General features: G+C 37.1%; 1 protein-coding gene across 3 annotated transcripts in view; it reads left to right on the top strand.

Moving 5' to 3' along the window:
* The window catches only part of LRP1B (LDL receptor related protein 1B), a 630,666-nt gene that overhangs the window by 253,661 nt on the left and 362,070 nt on the right, over nucleotides 1–14,935 (top strand). For all 3 annotated transcript variants that reach the window (XM_041717598.2, XM_032749504.3, XM_041717597.2), the window contains exon 3: nucleotides 2,420–2,557. In XM_041717598.2, coding sequence (XP_041573532.2) covers nucleotides 2,420–2,557 — 138 coding nt within the window. The remainder of the gene's footprint in view (nucleotides 1–2,419; nucleotides 2,558–14,935) is intronic.

Genomic DNA, 14,935 nt, shown 5'->3' with positions numbered 1-14,935 from the left:
TTTGAATCTTCTGCTTTCACAAGTGGTGCACAAAGTTTCTCTCAAAACCAAAACAAATCGAGTAATACTTCTTGGAATGTTTTTCAGTATCCCATCCTGTGTTCTCAATCAAAGAAATCTTAATTAGGAAGCTCCTCTATTAGTATTTTGAGTTAAAAAATATGTTGAGAATTGCACAATGTTTGTGTCCTGGAACAATCTTGTATTTTAAAAGCAAGCAGCATCAAATCAAACATGTGATAGACAGGAACGTGTCAGACTAGTCTATTAAAGGTTTAAATGTTAATCAGAGATTCCTTCTTTCACTCATTACATTTAGGATATATGTAAATATGTCTGTATAGCTTTGGTCAGATCCAAAATTTTCTGTTTGCTAAGGTATGAAAACCCTCTAGTGATCTAAAGTTTATAGTAATGCAAGTGCCATGGTTGACATACTTCACAGATCTAACTTTTTTTTTCAAAGAATGTTCTCTGTATTAGAAGAAAAAGCTTTTTCACTCCTCACATTCTATCACAGATGCTCTAACACAAAGAATAAGCAAGTTACTACTGGCAAATCAGAGAATTAGTTTGCTTTATTTATGTGTCAGGTGCTTTCAAGTACTGATGCAGCTGAGGTGGGAATCAAATGAAACTTTGTGGTTTTATATGACCTACCTGACTTTGAGCTTTGGGCTGCTTTATTTATGCTGTTCCTTGAAAGGTCTGCAGAGTCAAACCAGTCCTGGAGGAGTGCCTGGCACTGCCAGGGGCTGTAGGTACTACAGGTACATGGGATGCTGGAAGTGTCCTGCCTCCAGGGTAAAAAATGAGGAATAAAATGACTAAAACCCAAACTCTCTGGTTGTCTCTTTCTCATTACCATAGTCAGCAAATCCTGACATCTAGGATAAATGTTGATGTTCTGTTGTTAAGTTCTTCATGTATTTTACTGAAAAATGCAGGGAATCTGTTTTCTTTGTGAAACATTTTAATCCCTCGATATTTGAATGGCGTGTATTCAACCCGGAGCACGGTGAGGGTAGTTTGTGTTTCATCCTGGGAGCACACAAATCCTTTGAGACAGGGTACATTCATCCCCACAAGCACTACCTTTCCTCCCCTAGAGCCAGCACGCTGTATCCCTGTAATCAGGAATTCCTCTAGGATGTCACTGGTGTCCCTCAGGGGTGCATTGTGGAGCTGGGAGGTCAGAGGCACTGCATCCCTTTTTCTGGGCACTGTTAGGGGCTCCTGCTTTGCTTGGGGAAGGAGAGCACTGCCCTGTGCTGTTGGGGGTTTTCTAATTGGGACAAATTTTGTATCTTAATTTTTTTATTTAATGGTCTGTGCTCAGAGGCATCTCAGCACATTTGTTATAGAAGTTGTAGATTCCCCACAAATGGTTTGTCCTGCTGACTGCAGGAGACAAGACTTGAGAAAGCTGAGATTTTCCAAGTTATTAATTAGAGATTCTGTCCTTCCTGCTGGTGTTAGTGCCTTGAGGGAGGTGAAAACATCTTGCACCTGAGCACTGTGCATCCAAGGATAGATTTCCCTAAAAGACTGTTAAACGCTGCCAGAGTTCAGCACAGACCCAAGGCTCCAACACAAGAAATCCAGGAGCTTCAAGTTGTTTTCCCAAAAAATTTCCACCCCTTTGGTCTGTAAGAAGCTAATGACATACAATGTGTAAATTATGGTTCAAACTTTAACTGAGCCAAACCCTTCAGACCTTGAAATGTTCTTTGCTGTGTTAAAAATCTGTCATTATAGTGTGGAATTATGGGGGGAAATTTATCAGTCAGAACCATTTCTAAGAGATAAACAAGAGTTATTCTCAAGAGTCCCTGAACCAAACACTTCAGGGAAAAGGGGGCAGAGAGAATGGATTGCAGCTGGGGTGGTATCCCAAAGGGAGCAATCACAGCATCATTATCCTCCTCCTTCCATCCTGGACTGTGCAGCTTCTGAGGCAGTCTCCTGGGCTGGAGCAACAGTTTCTCTCATCTAATGCACCCACAAAGATGTGACATTTATATGTATTTTCATAAATATCTACAATTACCTGCATAGCACAACAGTGGAAGTAAATACTAGTACCTGTTACTCTTAATATGACTCTTGATAGGATATTCACAGGTCAATTGAAAATCTTATGGTGCTTTTTTGTGTCTGCAAAGCTTGTTTTAGCAACTGCAAAACACCTGTGTTTTAGGAAATAATCCTCTGAGTGAATTGTAATTGCACTAATTATTTCTTGATAACTTTTTGTGTGATAACAAGACCCTGAAATGTTCCAAATGAACAAATTCTTCAGAATGGACTCATGCACAGAGCGTGGCCCTTAGCTTTAAAAAGAAACAAGGTGCAGAACTTCCTTTGCGTTGTGGTGGATGTAAAAACGTGTGTATGAAATTTTCCATCTGTTCTTTAGGTCCTGAGGAATCAGATTTCAAGTGCAGCCCGAATTTCATCAGCTGCATTGGCACCAACAAATGCATCCACTTGTCCCAGCTCTGCAACGGGGTCTACGACTGCTCCGATGGCTACGACGAAGGAGTTCATTGCAGGGGTGAGTGAAAATTGCTTTAACCTCAAATTTCCACTGCATTTTCCTTTTTGAGCTCAAAGAGAACCAGAATTTACTCCTTGGGAATATATATATGTGTGTGGGAATATATAGAAAACATCCAAAAGAGAACTGATAGAAACGTATTTTAATGTATTTCAAGTTAATTTAAAAAAAAAAATAAATTGTGTGAACCAAATGCAAGTAAAAAACACACAGAGGTTTTCAGACTTTTCCTGCATTAGTTACTATGATGGAAACTCTTCTATCAAAAGAAGGATGAGGAAACTTGACTGAGGAAAAGTTGGGCAGCACAAACAATGTTTGCCATGATGAATTTTCTTTTCCTTATAACTTCTGCTTTAAAAAAAAAAAAAAAGACAAAGAAAACCACTGAAAAATATATTAAATTTGCTATGAGCATTATTTTGCATGGAAGACTTTGTTTCAGGAGGGTTTTATGCAAATAATCTACTGTTTAATAATGTAGTCACCAAATTGTAACAATGAGAAATCTTAAATAGAAATTGGTGAAGGTCAAGTATTTAATATCTCAGCTCAATTGAGACGACTTTTTGAGGTCTGCACTGGGGATAGCTTTAGGGCCAAATCTTGGATTCCTTGAATCAGTTATTTTTAATAAGAAGATTTCCAGATGAATGATTGTTGATGATGTTCATCAGATCTCATCTTCTAAACCAGAAACTCAGAGACAGGTGCTGGGACTTCTGCTGCAATGAAAAATGACAACATACAGTGAAAGATACAATTAGTGGTAGAGTTCAGAAAGTTAAATTAGAATTTAAAATTTCATGTGGACATATTTTCAGAGCTGTCAGAGTAAAATCTAAGCCCACACCAAAAATAATCCACATGGAAAAAAGAAATTAAAATTAGAAAAAAAAATGCCATCTGGAATTAATCAGTACAATACTGCTGACTTCACAAAACTACAAATAGTTATTTTTATATAACCAGGTGAGGATACAGGCTGTCATAAAATATATAAAAATTCTTATTCACAGTGATAGGAATCACTTCTTTTCTTGAAGGCTCAACTGTTTTATAGTCCTTGTTCAGTGAACATGACACAAAATCAAAATTTGTGTCAGCATATCGGGTTTAGCACTGGGCCCAGCATCCAAAGTAAACCCCAGAAGTTAAAGTGGGCAAAACACTTTATGGCCTATACTGAAACTTTCTGAAGTTGCAGGTGAGTTGCTTTTCAGAGAATAGTATTTATTGATTCATTACGTTCTGTTAAAATTTACATTCCTAAATATGTCATGGTTTTCTGTAAATTACTTTGGATTAAAAGACAGAGGATTAAAAATCTCCAGTGCTCAATAATTATTATTATTTTATATATATAAATATATATATTTATTTATATTTTTATTGCATTTTAAGTCTTTAAATCACAAGATTAGTGACATCAGAAAAAAAAATATAGACTAAAAGTGTAACCCTAGGTTAGTGGCAATGAAATATGTTTGCTTTTCTTATTGTACATGTGTTCTGTATTTTGGAATGTGATAGCACATAAAATACCCAATCTATATCAATGTCCTTTTAACTTATGCTCAAATACACTTTGTAAGGTTCATGTTGATTCCCACTCCTTTCTTTATTGTCATACATGAGTATGAAAGCTTCCCAGTGGAAAAATTAATGTCTGCTTTAATAAATCACCACAGAATTTGGTAAAACATTCTAAATAAATATTTCTGCTTGATCGCACAGAACACCTCCATAATGAAGTGTCACAGTGCCTCCTCATTTAGGAAATGGTTAACAACTCATTAATATTGATTTTTGGGGCATTTCCATATTTTTACATGCTTATTAGGGGCAGAATTGAAAATATCAGTGGACGCATTTCTGTCAACAGTGCCAAAGAATATAGAAAACCATAATTTTACATTATGATCCTTTAGTTTGTTACAAACAGCTGCAACTAAAGTGTCATTATGTAACATTCCTGTATATCAAATATTTGGTATGAGGTCCTTATAACTTTTTCTTTTATGTTTCTCACAAGAGTGTCATTATCAATTGTGCTATAATTAACAAATGTGAAATTTGTGAGCAAGGAAAGCAGCAGCAATTTTCAATATTGAATTGCAAGGAGCCCAGCTGGTCACAGAGCTGGGTTAAGATCATCTCTTGCTGGGGACACTGATAGTGCTGTGTAAATAAGTCACAGTCCAAGCACCAGGAAAATCATTTATGGTTTGAAATATGGGGGCATCACCAGGGCAAAGCCCATTTCAGGGCACAGGTTACTCCAAAGGGGTGAAATCACTAAGAACTAATGGAGTATAAGCATCCAGTAAGTGAAATTATTCTGATTTCTTTCTCTAAATTTAACATTCTCACATTAATTCATTATTAATGATCTTTTAGACTTGCATTCAGGCCTGCACCTTTCCCTGGCAAGGGAAAATATGGTCATTGCTCCAGTGTGAAATGGTAATATATGGGAAATTTCAAGGAAATAGTAGTAAATACAATGACATTCCTGTATTATCATCTTTTATTTCAGGCACATATGCATTTTTGCAGGTGAATGTAATGCATAAATTCAGGAGAGGTTGTGGCAATATGAAATAAAAAATGTTTTATTATGCATGGTTGTTTCACATTATGTGTTCCAGTGTCCTTCAGAGGAGAAAGGGGTGTATAATTCACTGGATTTGAACCTCAGAGCATATAATAGTGATAAGACATCTGTATTTGGTCATTTTGGATTCCTTTTCATTTTTTATCTAATTGAAGAATGCTTTAGAGAGGTTGAATAAGGGAGAAATCAAAATATATATTAACCCCTCCTATAAAGCTTATGCTGGGGCTGTTCAGCTTTATGAAAATTCCAACAATTCCAGCATGATCCAGCCCTGCTGAATGGGGAGTTCAAACCCATCAGCTCCTGGGAGAGTTGCTAAGGCTCAGATAAAATTTACCAGTGCCAAAACTAGAGCCAGGCTCGAGTAGTTCTAGTTGAAGATTTCTCCAGATCTGCTCTTGGCAATTAAACTTCTTTTTTTTTTTTTTGACACACCTCGTCAGGCTTCTTTGGAGAGCCAGGCCTTTATTTCAGCTGTATTTGCAGCCACTTTTACTGCTCAGCTGAGCAATGAGCTGAGAACTCTCCTGCCCCAGAGAGCTGCCAAATTATTGCAAACTGAACTTTTTAGTTCCAGGTCTTTCTTTCACAGGGTTCATCCCAGTATGGGGCTGGGGCTGGCTCTGCCTCTTCTGATTTGTTTTTATTTCCTCCTGAAAGTTTTAGGAATGACTCAGACAAATATCTGTTATGGGGGAGATACCTAGCCTTGAGTATGTAAAGCATTAAATATAATTATTAAGATAATTTCTAGAGAATTCCAGTCACAATCCCACGAATCTTAGTAAAGGTGGGGGTTATTTATAGGGCTGCAGGAGATGTAGTTTTATAAATACTTGCTTTATATATCTGTATATAAATTGAAAGTGGCATGCCAGAATTGGGATTTGGTCTGAGTTAGTGCTATAGGAAACTAAAACTTGTACAAAATATGGAGATCTTCATTTTTAATTAACTAAGTTAAGTTATTATTTAGTAGCTCCTGGAATATCTGTCTAATATTTTAGCTTTGCAGCCAGAAAATGCTGAAAGAATACTACAAAAAATACCAGTGCAAATAGAATCCTTCCAAGTCTTCAGATTATTTAGATGTTTATTTGATCTGAACTGTAATCTCTGAAGTGTCTAATCAATAAAATATTCAAAGGAAGACTGTGGATCATTTAGTATTAAAAAACTGCAGAACACACAATGAGAAGTTTTGGCCAAAAGTTGTTCTGTTTAGCAGCCTATAATCAGAGTATTGTTTTTCTGTTTAGGCTTTTTGAATGAATTGTTATCAGAAGATGAAGATAAATGCTGCTATTACTCAATCATATTTTGTTGTGGTCTTTCTACAGCTGAAGTACTGGGAAATTTTAAGTAGTATTTGCCAGAGGGAAAATACAAATTTCAGAATTTTAAGGAAAATTCAGACCTTTCAAGAATGATGCAAAGTTATAAAACTGGGAGATATGGACCTACATTTAGATCCGTGGGTTTTTTTGGGGTTTTTTTGGTGGTTTTTTTTTTGTTTTTTTGGGGTTTTTTGGGTTTTTTTTTCCCTAGTGCATTTGTGTTACAAGGTAAAAAAAATTGCCCAAAACAGTCAGGAGTTATAAATGTCCCTCCATTTTCTCATGAGAGTTTTTCTGGAAGTAATGCTCACCTGCATCAGAATTCCCTGTGAACTCATTTGATTTATCCTGACAAGCTTTAAATCACTCCTCCTTTAAGGCTGTGATGTACAAAGCCTCACATGAGGTTACTGAATCCAGGAAATCTCCCAGAGCTCCTGATGGAGCAGTGGGGCTGCTGAAACCATCAGGTAACATTTGGAATGATTCCCACTGTCACCACTCTGCATTCTGCATCAAGGTTTGCGTTTGGATTATGAGGCAGAAAAGAGAAAAAGTGGGGGCATTAAAAAGCAAACAAACAAACAAACAAAAAAACAAAACCAAAAACCTGTGTGTTTTTGCTTTGGAACAGAGCTGTAAGTAAAGAACTCTATTTGTCTGGCTGAAGGCTCAATTTGCATACTTTAGTATTATGAGATCTCCTCATTTCAGCATCCAAACATCCAATTTCTTGTATATTACTGTCTTTTCTATATTTTTGCCTCAATAGAGCATGATGTGGCTCGTTCAAATTAGCCAAGGTCATTTAGTCTATTCCACTGTCAAGACAAAGAAGTCATGGGCTTGGTGATTTAATAACTTTCCATCACAAAATCCTTTTGCAGCAAAGCAAATGAGGGGAGGCTGGTGGGGGAATGAGCAGTGGAAGACATTTGAGTGATGTGATTTCATCCTACCTTGATGGGCTGCTGCTGAGGAGTTTTTAGGCTAGAATTCACGTGGGAAAGCTGTTGTGAAAGTATCAGCATTGTCTCTGTGGCAAATTAAGTGTAGGATTTAAATGTTTGGCCAGTTATGATGATAATGTGTGACAGCAGATCATTAACTGGTTCATGTCCACAGAAGGAGCAATCTGCTCCCAACCAGTATTTCCATTTCAGTTGCAGTGTCCATTTTCCTGAGAGAAAATGCTGGCTGCTGTTCCTTGCTGCTGAAATCAAGTGTTGGTCAGGTCTGGCTTCCCTGAATACAAATTTTGGTCAGATTTTTTAGCACACACATTTAAATGCACATGCTTTCTTCAGGGCACAGAAACCCGGCTTGCAATAGCAAATGCAGCGTTGGATGGTTAATCCATGGAGTTCTACATTGTGAAAAAGAGGAGTAAAGATAGTTACTCAAATATTTCAGGTTTTCTATGATCCTGTTGCCCAATAAAATGCACAAAGTGTAGCAGAGATGTTGATCTATCATATTTGAGATGAGATGATGGTGGATAAGAGGGCCAATTAGTGGTTGTTAACTCGTTCATGGACAGGGCTGCAGAAATCCCAGGAAAGCAGCTACAGTCAGTGGCTCAGGGGATGGGAAGGAATGATCTGAGAAATCTTTATTCTACTGGCCAGGGATTTAGGTTAAAAGTTATTTATTGTTGCCTGCTGTTGTTGTTGCTTTTTGTTACTGTTTTGAGGCTGCTCTTTTTTGAGAAAACAACATTTAAACTCGTACTATGAGCATCTCCTTTTCAGTCTTACTCAAGATGTTTTATTACCTTTCTGTTGATTAGTGTGTAGAGTTACCTGTTCATTTGTCCCTGTTAATAAACAAATAATCTAATAAAACTATTTAAGGAGTAAGAAATGCAACAAGCTTTTTGTATGAATAAATCTCAAAGGATTTTTATGAAGATAAATACTCTGGGCATAATCTCTGTATCAGGAGTTCCAGTAATATTTGCATGGCAAAAAAGCCCTGACACTCCTAAACTCAGCCCGTGAGCAGAATTGTAGCTGTGTAGCTGCTGCCTGGCTGCCTTTAGATCACATCACAGAGTAAATCTTGAGTGTATTTTCAATATCCAGGCATCAGAGAGAGCTTTTCACTGAGCAGAGACTGGGACCTGACACCAACTGCTTGTGAAGCACTGGTAACCTTGAGGCGTAGGGAGAACGACAGCACGGGGTCTGTCTTCAGCTATCACCACCTATATTTGAGGAGATAGGATAACTTAGACATCCTGAAATCTTATTTAGAAGGAATAATGCCTTTTTTTTTTTTTTTTCCACTTTCCTTTTGGGCATTTTTTCCTCTTTTTTTATTCAGGATATACATAAACTATGTCATTTAGACCTCTAGTGTGAGAATTTAATTACTATTTCTTACATTAACTAATTGTAAAATTATATCTGCTGAACAAAAACACATCTGAGGCATCTGCCCATCAATAAAACATGTCATTAAATTTCCATGTACTCTTTTTCCAGTGACATTATTTGCCTATTCATTGCTTCATTCAACAGTGTTAAAATAATTGGGAACCCTGGTGTTTGAAGTGAGAAAAAAAAATAAGTGACAGGCATGTGTGCTGAAAAACGTGATTTTGGTCCTCCTAGAGCAATTTATAATGTCAGCCTAAATTTACAGGATGGTTTCAAATTGGAGACAGAGAAGAAGGAAGAAAAGAGCAAATTCTGGGGCTAACATCACATAATTTGTCAGAAGTGCAGTTGTCAGTTTTCTGCCCCGGGAGCCCTCAGCCAAGCTCCATTATAAGATTTGGTTTCAAGTTCTTCCACTCCTTGCCTGAGGGGATTTGACTTTTCCAGCTCCTGATCTTCCCAAGGTGAATAAACAAATAAGGAAACTACATCTGTTCTGTGAAGGGGGTTCTTTTGCTCCTCGGGGCTCTTTTCCAGGAGCCATAAACAGTTAAACATTTATTGTAGAGACACTTGAAGCTGCAGGAGTGTTCATTTGCATTTGCAGAGTGAGTTCTGGCCTCTCACTTGTTCCCATCTCAGCACTTGGCTGTGTGTCCTTAACCAAAGTGGGAAATTCTGGGGTAGGAGTATTCCTACCTGGAATGCAGATGCCTCTGCACAACATCCACCTGCCTGACCACCTGTACACAGAGCACAGCAAATTCTGCATTTTCACACACTGCAATTCATAGCTGAAACAAGGAGAAACCATATTTTTTTCTTCCAGACAAGGGCTTTACTTCCCTACCATTCCCCACTTGCATTTTTCAATTTTAAGCTCATGGAACTGTATAATCCAAAAGCCTAAGTCACTCTCAGACTGTGTAATATAGTTTAAAAATTAAAATTTGCCATTATTGCTGAGACTATGATAAACAAGTCAAGATGTCACCAGCAGTTTTAAGTGAGATTGATACTACTCAATGGTGTGAAGTTTGCTTTGACACATTGAGAAATTACTCTTGCTCTTCCACTCAGAAGCAAGAACATGCACGGAGCGTACAAAAACTGATTTTCAGAATTCATTATACCCTCTCAGATTCCAGTCATCTTTTCTCCACAAAATTCTGTGAAAGTGTAACTTAATCTTTAACTCACTAGAGTAATGCTCATGATTTTAGTTATATGACAAATGTGCAGATTAAAATACTGTGAGATGAAACGGAATAAGTTAAAAATTGTGGGCAACAGGGGAAAAAACACCTGGAAGCAATCAAGTGAAAACAGGAAACAGGGGGAACACAGAGCCCAGTCAATAGCAAGGTTTCAGTAAAATACTTTATTTAAGGGATTGTCAAGCAGAACTACTTTAAATCAGTATTCTCTGGAACTATGTCCATCAAAGAACAGCAACGTGTTCTGAATGCATTGACTCCAATAAGAAAATAAAGAGTTTTCCAGGAGATTCCATATCCTAAAAATACTTTATCTCTTGTGAAAATGAGTGTGCTGAAAGCACTGTTGCTGTGCATGGGTGACAGGATATGAATTGTGTACAAGAAGGAAAAAAAAGAAAATTATTTATGATGAGACCCGAGTGCTCCTGGAATGAATGGTAGCATTTCCTTGGGTTTAGGCTTCTGCATGGGGCCCATCCAAACAGACAAACAAAAAAGTGTTTTTTTGGTGTTTTTTTTTGGTTTTGTTTGTTTGTTTTTCCCATCCCTTTTAGGTGCTCCAAGCATTTACATGTGGGAAAAAAAAAAAAAAAGAAAAAAAAAAAAAAAAGAAAAAAACCTCTGGGGAAGAATAAGCCATATCTAAAGATGTGACCAGACCAACTCTCTGCAAATCAACAATATTTCCTGACACTCAGCTATTGAAAAAGGCTGCTGCAGTTGCATTGGCTTCTCTCTGAGTGTCTCTTTCTAAGGGTAGGATATCCTGGTGAAACAAATCCTATGGAATCAAACTTTCTGAGACATCAAAAAACTTTTTAGCATCATTCTAAAATATTTTCTGTCAATCTAGTCCTTCTTAAAACCAATTAACATGCAGCAAAGTACCAGAAATGCTGTTTATAAGGTATCTTGTACATGGGATGGATTACTGGAACAAATACCAGTGCCCACTTTCTCCAAGGAAGGGTTTGCCACTAGGATTGAAAATGAGGGAAAATTAGCAGCAGTCCAGATTATGATTCCAACAAAAGATTAATCTTTTCTGACTTTTCAGCTTGTTTTTCACACTCATGTCAGTGAGATTCCACCACAGCTGATGTCACATTCCCAGAGCAAGATCAGTAAGGGAGAAAATGTCTGTGTTTGCAATAAAAGAATCATTCATAGTTGTTCAAGCCCCAAAGATATTTTTTAGCCCAACTATACAGAAGGTCAAAACCTTCACTCATTAAGAACCAAATATGGTCTTTTTAACAAATGCCCTGTTTAATTACCAGCAGGCAATTCAGCACAATTAGTTGCTGTCTAAGGTACTTTTTTCTTTTTTCTAATGGTCTTGCATATTTCATAGCCTCTTTCAAAACCATCCATCAGATGAAGGACCCGCTACTTGTTTAATTGACTTTTTCCTTCACTTAATGATGTGCATCTCTTGGAATTTTAGCAGAGATGAGTCCAGCTTACAAATAAAAAAGAAAAAGAAAGTTCACAATACTGAAGTAGAAGAACATTTGGTTGCTTTTTAATAAATTGAGCTTTTTTAATCCACTGAAAGACAATGAAGCAGAACTACACAAAATATTTATGTGCAGGTAACTTTTAGGTTTCTACAGGAAAGACGTGAGTATAGTTTTACATTCTCAGACTAATGGCACACAGTGGTATCTAGAGGATAAAAAAGAATGGGAACAAGGTCTGTTCTCCAAAACGTTATAAAAATGAGCACAGTTACATTAAAACAAAATTATTCAGACATCCTGAGGACTCACATTTAACGTACATGGACACTAAAAATACTTCTGTGAGGCACAACTGTTCTGCTTTCTGCCATGATCTGACACAATTTATGTTAAAAATAATAAATTAATTTCTTATAAATTTAAGTGGACACAATTTGATGCCCATACTTCTGTTTTGTGGTAAACTTGAATGTCCTGTGTTCAAAAAAAAAAGTGAAGTGAGTCCTTCAGGAAAATCTGGGAATGCATCCTGCCCTTCCCATGGGGGTTGGATGTTTTGATTTTTAGTGAAGAGAAAAAAAAAATAACCGAAACAAACCCAAACCAAATGTATGTTGATCACAATGTGTGCTATTAAAGGATAAAACACTGTGCTCTTCAAACTATAATTTCTCTCTCTTGAGCTCAATGGAGGGGGGAAAAAACAGCTTTAAATAGCAGCGTGGCTTTTAGTGACATGGTGTGGGTTACAGTTCAGCTGGAGGAAAATGGGGATCATGGAGGGTCCCTCTCTGACTGAAAAGTTTCCTGGGTCCTACACACGTGTCCTGTTTGGGTCTCCAAAGACAAAAGGCAAAAACGATGTCCTCACATGATCCCCATCAAAATCAGCCTTTCTGCCATTTGAAAACTTTTTATTTTGAAGTCCACCAATTTTTTGATGTTGTCTGGAAACTGCAGCAAAGACATGAATCATTCCAATTAAAAAAACAGTCAAGTTTTTGGGATATAAATTTCATGTTAAATGCAGAAAATTGCAATCTTGTGATTTATATCTCTTAAAAAGGCCATTCAGGAAGTTCTTCTCCATAGATGGAGTGCAAATAACAGTAGGAATTGCTGCTGTGTTAGAATTATCTCCCAACCAAAAGTAAATACAAGTGAAATACAATTGTGGTTCAGGGTACATCTGCAGGCCTTTGCTGCTGGTTCAGCTGCAGAAGTGCTGCTCACACAGGGCTTTTTCCCCTACTGAAGGCACAGCTGTGCATTTAGGGCTCCACAAAGAGTGTGATTAGGGATTCTAGACTTCCAGAATAGTTTATCTTCAAAAAGATAAAAGAGTTGTTCAAAAAGAGTTGTTGTTAGGGACTAATTCTTGGAGAGATTTGTTATTGTCTTGTGCTGAGGGTGTTTCTGGCGGTAGGAGCATAGAAAAGCTGTGGCAGTTTAGTAAATGTTTTCATTGTCCAGAATTTATATAATGCTTCATTTGATGTTGGGGTATTGATGAGCAAGTGAGACTCTGTAAAACCAGAAAACATTAGTTCAAATAGAATTTGCTGGGTGTTTCTTTGGTTTTGGTTGGAATTTTTTTGCTATTTCTTGTCTCACCCCTGGTAGTGGCATTTGCTTCAAGGAGATGCTCAGCCATCCCGTGCTGATTCTGGGCACAGAACCTACTGTGCAGTGATCTCCTTCAGCTGTAAAGCACATTCCAGCCTGAATTTCTGCTCAGGAGCTCCCCTCCCTGCACTCAAGGAGACCATAATATGTTTGGACTATGTAAAATATGTCTGAGGTTTCCAAGGAGCTGACAATGCTGATGTTCAGCACTGTGAGTTCTGCTGGCAGGTAGCTCAGAAATGTTGATTATACTGCTAAACATTGCTTCTACTTGCATCTGGATGTAAAAAAAGGACATTTTTTTGGGGAAAAAAAATGTATGTGGAAAAAATATAATATGATAATTGATGTTTTTTTCCTTAATAGCCTTTAGACAACAAGTTGAGGAGTTTTTAATACAAATTAATCTAGATGGTTTTAATTTTGTTGTGTACAGAAGGCTAGAATATTTGTAAATTAAAAAGTCAAAGGTGAATTTTTAAAACAATTTGTTATTAGTTCTTTAGCAAACCGCCACAGACACTGCCTTATTTAATTATAAGTATAGGTTTTGTTGTGTTCCTGTGCTGATATATTTTAAGAAGACAGTTGCAGAAACCTCCACTAAATCCATGATCTACATAGAGGAGTTTACTTTAGGACAGGTCAGAAAATATATTATTGAATAACAGTTTAGAATTTTGAAAAATTAGATTTTATCGATTGTGATAAAGATGAAAATTAATTACTGGAAATTAAGAACAAACAATAAATTGTTTTTTCAAAATTTAATTTAAAATTCTAAAAGTCCCTGCATTTGGAGGAGAGCTGTATTGTCCCTCTGATATTATAATGGAAACTCTTCTGTGCAAAGCACAGATAATTGATGAAATTAGGAAAACAAGAGTTGATCAAGAACTTTCTGGATGTGGAGGAGGTGAAGGTGGTGCTGAGATGAAAGACCTGTTGATCCAGGCAGGAAAATGCCCAAGGGAGAAGGAGAGCACTGTTCTTCCTGAAATCACAGAGTTCAAATGCAGAATTTTTTCTCCTTTTGTGTGCTCTGGACAGATTTTCCAGCAGGCAGGAAATAACCTGGAGCTGGTGGATGAGCAGGGCTGGTCAGAAGCTTTGAAAGCACATCTAATGTTGCCTGGAATAGACAGCCAGGCATGAAAATTGTTTTTACCTCAATCCATATATGCTTTTTTAAAAAGGAGATGTGTGTCACCAGCTGCAGTGTAATTTACTTTCAGAACATTGTGCAAAAACTTCTCTACTCTCCTCAGAGGGTCATCTAAATATGGATGTTTTCAAGGAAAAAAAAGATGATCAATCCAAAACCTGCAGGATAAAGCTTTTATAACTGTTTTGAAGCTTTTTAGAATTCATAATGCTAACTCGCATTCTTGTCAAATTTTTTTTTTTTTTTTAATTATGTTTGTTTTTAAAATTGTGGCTACTTGATACCTTTAAACTCAGGGATGTTCTGGAAACATGGAAAGGTTTAATATGAAATGGAGTCCTTGGCACATGATGGAGTTGCCCCTTGTACTGGCCATGGTATTGGCTGTAATTTCCTAATTTCCCTTCCTAATTGCCTGTAGAGCTGTCTGCTGAAGGATTGGAGGTTTCCTGTGACAGAGCAATACCTCACTTGATAGAGGGGATCTGGTTGTGTACTTTGAACTCCTGGGCACTGAGGTAATAATGATTACCTTATAATAAATATAATTATGGCTAATCACC

This window comes from Taeniopygia guttata, chromosome 7 (assembly GCF_048771995.1).
Source record: "Taeniopygia guttata chromosome 7, bTaeGut7.mat, whole genome shotgun sequence".
Lineage (NCBI taxonomy): Eukaryota > Metazoa > Chordata > Aves > Passeriformes > Estrildidae > Taeniopygia > Taeniopygia guttata.
This window is presented reverse-complemented; position numbering and strand designations above follow the sequence as displayed.